Below are 5796 nucleotides of genomic sequence, written 5' to 3'. Positions count from 1 at the left end.
TTACTAAGAAACAACACAAAGAATGAACCGATTCAATACTTTCAGTCATATTCTTTACAAAAGAACCTCAAATTTTACATGAACTTGGTTTCAATAGTTTCATTCATACCATAAACAGTGTTCAGAAAGGAAAGATGAACCGATTAAGAATATAGAAAAAGTGTTGTCTCCTACCAGGGTCCAACCCTTGAGATCGAGGGAGTTCTTTGGGGAAATCATGTATAATCGATGCCTAAGGAATTCGTCGTCAATGACAGCTGGAAAACGACAATGGCGGTGAAAGATTAGGAGTCTGAGAATCGCTTTCATTATCTTCAAAGATTTCGTTAGTCGTCTTTTCTCATTTTTATTTCTCATCTCAAAAATCTATGTTTGTATGTTTATTTTAGGGTTTTATTTTGTGTGTTATTCAGCCCCACTCTTGCTCTTTATCCACTCAGGTAAGCTACAGTTTTATTGCAAAAACTGCTATGTGTTTTGTACGTAAAATCTTTTGATCATTTGTTTTTGGTGGAGTTTAAAATTAAGAAATCATGTCTTGAGTTGCTGGAATTCTCTTTACCCATAGTGCTTTGGCTTAATATTGATATTTGATTGTGCTATTTGACCATATACCATCACAGGTTTTCATAGGTTCACTAATGTGTGATCAGATAATGAAAGAGTTTTAGAGGCTACAGTTGTTTAAATAGTTCATACAATGGGCTGATGTGTGCTGTTATAGAAAGAAATAGACATCAATATTGAGTAATTGATTAGCTTATGGTGAGGATGTTAAAACATGAAATAAAACCTGATAAATCTAGTGCATCATCTGTCCACATAAATAAATAAGTTCTTGTGTCTTCTTAGCTTAAATATAAATAAGTATCAATCTCTTTTCATGACATATATAGTTTCTTTTTACAGGTATAACAAAATGTCTGGAAGGAATCGAATGCCATGGGGCCCACATGAGGGCCCAATACACCAGGCCCATGGGCCCCTCCCCAAATTACCTGTTCTGAAAGGGAATTAACTGTTGTGAAAGATGAGATTCATATATTAGGTTAAATCATCCCCTCATTACATGTTGAAAAAGATGCAAGAGCCTTTGTGTTGGTTGTTATCTTTTCCTGTAAAATTAAGACAACTCTTTTTCAATCTTACACTTCAGAAGCTTAAGTACAATAGACATGAGGTAAAATTGACATAAGCATACATACATATATATATATATATATATATATATATATATATATATATATATATATATATATATATATATTACTTTGTGTTGGTTGTTATCTTTTCCTGTAATGAAGTTGTTTGTTTTTTGTTTGGAAAATATTGGTTTTAGAAATATAATTATTTTTCCTGTTCTATGACGTATAAGTACACCCATACTAAAATAATATTAATATTTTTTATTGCTGTTTAAAAATCCGTAGGAGAGGTTTTAGATGGGATGAAGCCAACCTTGGTGAAATTGAAGCAAATAAACATGTAAGACATAAAATCACAGAACCCAAAACTCCATATCATCCTATGATGCATGATACTGATGGTATTATACATATCCCACATTCCATTAAATTTAAATTAATTATTAATTTGTTATGTAAATTAATTCAAGTGTTGTTGACTTGTTGTAGGATCTTTATCTCCTATTGGGGGCTCTGATAGTTTCCTTGAAGGAGATGATAACTGCAACATCAGACTGAATGTTGATGCAATTCGTTCAGCACTGAATGAGATGGCATCTTCTAGTAGCAACAGTAACTCCCATTCTGGATGGACATCTTCAGATGATGAAGATGAAGCAGATGTCATGGATCATGATCTAGGTTCTTCCTACTTCCTTTATCTTCACCCTTTTGCTTTTCTTTTATTCAAAAAAAAATTAAAATTAAACTGATGATATGATAAGGGTTCAGATGATGAAGGTGGGAAGAGTGCAAGAAGCTTTAGGGAGAAAAGAAAGGCGCACTATGATGAATATCGCAAAGTGAAAGAGTTACAGAAGAAGGAATCAATGAAAAAGGATGATGAAAAGCAATCCATTGTTGATGGTGTGGGAGATATAAATATTAGTATGCACTACAAAAGATAAGGACACGCAAACATGTTCTTTATTTCTCATCTTATTGGATTTATTTATAAAATCACTATTAAGTTATCTAATGAGCTTATTCTGTACATCAGAATGCAATTCACATATGAAATTCGAGAGGGTAGGAGAAAACGGGTTCTCTCGGCTGTAGGGAGTTTGGATGCTGCGGGAGATTGTGATATTGATTGTGATGAAGATACTAACAACTCTGTTTTTCCCTTACGTATTGTCACGAGGGGTATTTACGGTATTTTGTTACCTGTTGGTGGTGAACTCGGGTGTTTACAGGTTTGCATGGGTGGGGTGTATGACTTTTAGTATGGTAATCGGTAAAAGGTAAAAGGTAAAAGGTAAAAGTGAGTCGACATTATATCATATCATATTATCATATATTGATATGTTATCATATATGAGTGGCTATTTGATCAATGACAGTTGACACAAATATATAAAAGTGGGCTCACTCTATTATGATCTTTTTTACTCAATTGTCACATTACGTTTGGCCCAAAGTGAGTAGGCTTCAACAAATATTAATTCTTGTTTTTGTTTTATATTTAGGACAATGTTATTAAATATTATTTGTATTTTTTTATTCCCATGTTATTAGGTCCAAACCATGGATATTTGAATTTGTTGATTTTGGAGGTGAAATGAGACGAGATATATTTGCGTGTTTTCCAATCGGGTGACACTGAATTGGGTTTGTCATCAAAGTAAGGTTTGATTTAATCTCTTCAATCCTTAACACATTGATATGTCATATGTTAAAGTTGACTCAATCAGTTCGTGTTTTTGTTGTAAATTGTAAATTGTAATTTAGGGGATTCTTGGTCCATGTGCATCACTTGAGAAGGTTCATATAGTATTTTAAATAATGTTGACTCTTTGTTGACTTATTGTTGTTTTTTGTGCAGAAAGGTGCTTTATGTTCTAATACTAGTATTGGTCAAGGGGGTACTATTACATGGAAGGTGCTTCAATACACACTTGCTTACTCCATTGTACATAAACTAAGGAAATAGGAAAACACACAACGGAAATTGGAAAGCGAATGAAAATGACAAGTGATTTTGTGTTGTGTTTACAGGGTTGATGAAAGCGAATAGCTCTCGAGTTAGAAATGGAAAAGAAAGCTCAAGCCGAAAGAGATAAGATGCTGAAAATGCAAGTGTTGTATTCTTCATTTCAATTGTTAGTATGAAACATAGAGTAGATTAGATGAATGCAAATTTATATATTGTAAGAAATAGAATTGTATGACATTAAAGTTTATTCAATGGATTGTATTTTTTGTATATGGTATTTTATTTCTATTATGACACATTAAATGCAAATTTAATTTAAAAATTAATAAATATATAAATATATATTTTTTTAAATATTTAAATTTACGATACGCAAAAATGTGTGTCATCTTCATTTATGACATGGCCTTTCTTGACAGGGGCTTTCTTGATACGCATTGCGTGTCATTAACACGCGCGTCGTAAGGTTACGACACGCGAATGCGTGTCGTCTTTCTTTATGACAGGGCCTTCCTTGATACGCATTGTGTGTCGTAAACGCGCGTCGTAATTGCACGTCGTAAATGAGCGTCGTAAATGCGCGTCGTCTCTCTTTATGACAGGGCCTTCCTTGACGCGCATTTGCGCGTCGTCTGAGCCTTTTACGACGCGCAATGAGCATCGTAAAAGGTTGTTTTTCTAGTAGTGATAAACACCGTATTTTTTTAATACTTGTATAGCTTATAATTCCATAACAAAACATTTAAATAAACAAAATTGTTGATTAAAAAATTATTGTAAACACGAATTAACTATTCTTGAGATATAAGAATGTAAAATCCAAACACCAAAATTTTGGTGTAGCTAGGTAAACTAGGATTAAAAATAAATGACTTTTCAATTCCAGATCAGGTATTTAGAACCAAATAAGCTCTTATTTGAGTAACCCGAACCGAAATACCCAATAATCGAATAATCCTAATATATATACTCGAAACCCGAACCGAATTACTTATTCGAGCCTAATTCGGTTCGATTCGGTTTAGAGTTCGGTTCAGGTTTTCAGTCCAAACACGCATCCATAACCTTAATTTCTAAACTCTAAATCATTGCTTTAAACCTAATACTATACACCAAAAGCCTTAAACCATAAGATAAAAGCCCTAAGCCATAAGCCACATGTGATATGTTATATGTCATAAACCATAAGCCCTATGTCATATGCTATAAGTCATAAGCCCAAAGCCTTAAACCAAAAACCCTAAACCCTCTACAATAAGTCGTAATATCCTAAGCCTTAATCCATAAATCATAATCCATAGGCCCTAAGCCATGAACCATAGCCACCATGCATGTTAGGAAATAAGATGATACTTGTCAAAATTTGGAACAAATCCGATGCCACTTACCAAGTTTTGATGACCCTTATTGGGAAGTGATGAGGATAACAAGCAAAACTAAAAGCACACAAAGACATAATATTTACATGGTTTGGCCAAGGTAACCTACGTCTACAAGCAGGAGGGGAGTATTCTTTATTTCAGATTTCTCAAACATAGGTTACAGGTACAATTCACCAAAGATCCATCTATCATGAAGGATACAAAAGACACAAAATGACTTAGCATGCATCCCTATTTATACTTAAGGGGTCAGACCTAAAACCATAACGGACCAAGCCTAAAGGCCCATAGGCCCATGAATGGTGTCAACCAATCACAATTCACCATGAAACATCTTCTGAAACATTTATCCATGCCATACAGTACGTGTATATCAACAACGCGCATGATGGAGCACCTTGAGCCATAGTTGTAACGCTCGCAGATTCGGGCTAGTCAATTTAGATACAATAAAAGTCAAAAATGATTTTTTTTGATAGAAGATTATTTAGAATGAATAGCATTAACCAAGTCATAGTATATGTCACGAGGGTTCCGTACATATAAAGAACGTTGAAATCCGACTTATAAAGAACAAGTTATGACCCGACGAAATTTTGCGACAAAACCGACACGACGTCGCATAACGTAAAAGAACGTCTAAATCAGACTTCGTATGAGAAAGTCGTAGTATACATTAAATTGAGAACATACATAAAATTGAGAACATACATAAAAAGAACGTCTAAATCAGACTTCGTATGAGAAAGTTATGATTTTTCTAAGCTTTGGCATAACAGTATACAACTCATAAATCAAAGTTTATATCGGTCAAATTTTAACCAAAATGATCTAACTGAGAATTGAAGATCTTATTAATACGAGTTAAAAGATAAAAGGACAGTCGAAACAGAGTCCGTATATAGAAGTTATGAATTTTACACGGCCGTTAACAATGTAATCTTCTCATACTATTAAATTTAAAACCAGTCAAGAATTAACCAATGGGGTCAAAAGGAAATTTGTAGATCTTATCAATACCTACGCGTGGATGTAAAGAACGTCAAAAACAGAGCTCGTATGCAAAAGTTATGATTTTTTTAAGATTTGTTGTTTTACCTAGCATCTGACGCCACGTGTCAGCAGCAGGCGAAGCCTTGGTGCCCACGCAAGTTCCAAACGTGAATGTAAGTTTCATGGCGTGAATCGCCCCCAGACATCCTATAAATAGAGGCGCAAATCATCCATTTTCTTCACACTTTCACCCTTCTTTCTCTCTCAATACTCCAAAACTCTCCCTGCCCTTCCCTAGTAC

The 5796-nt window shown here is 34.1% G+C and overlaps 1 protein-coding gene across 1 annotated transcript; it reads left to right on the top strand.

Moving 5' to 3' along the window:
- The first annotated feature begins 1444 nt into the window (after positions 1–1444).
- Positions 1445–2092, top strand: LOC111909034 (protein phosphatase inhibitor 2). Its single transcript, XM_052764106.1, has 2 exons — positions 1445–1826; positions 1926–2092. Exons 1-2 carry the CDS (start codon positions 1736–1738, stop codon positions 2090–2092), a joined length of 258 nt encoding a protein of 85 aa, XP_052620066.1. The 5' UTR covers positions 1445–1735.
- The last annotated feature ends 3704 nt before the right edge of the window (positions 2093–5796 follow it).

This window comes from Lactuca sativa, chromosome 5 (assembly GCF_002870075.4).
Source record: "Lactuca sativa cultivar Salinas chromosome 5, Lsat_Salinas_v11, whole genome shotgun sequence".
NCBI lineage: Eukaryota > Viridiplantae > Streptophyta > Magnoliopsida > Asterales > Asteraceae > Lactuca > Lactuca sativa.
The sequence above is the reverse complement of the archived record's forward strand: the minus strand, read 5'-3'. Positions and strand labels throughout refer to the sequence as shown.

What these genes read in the sequence shown, in the direction of transcription:
- LOC111909034 (XM_052764106.1), top strand. Translation starts at nt 1,736, where the DNA reads ATGGCATCTTCTAGTAGCAACAGTAACTCCCATTCTGGATGGACATCT. An exon ending in TGTCATGGATCATGATCTAG is followed by an intron (nt 1,827 to 1,925) that starts GTTCTTCCTACT and finishes CAGATGATGAAG; the next exon opens with GTGGGAAGAGTGCAAGAAGC.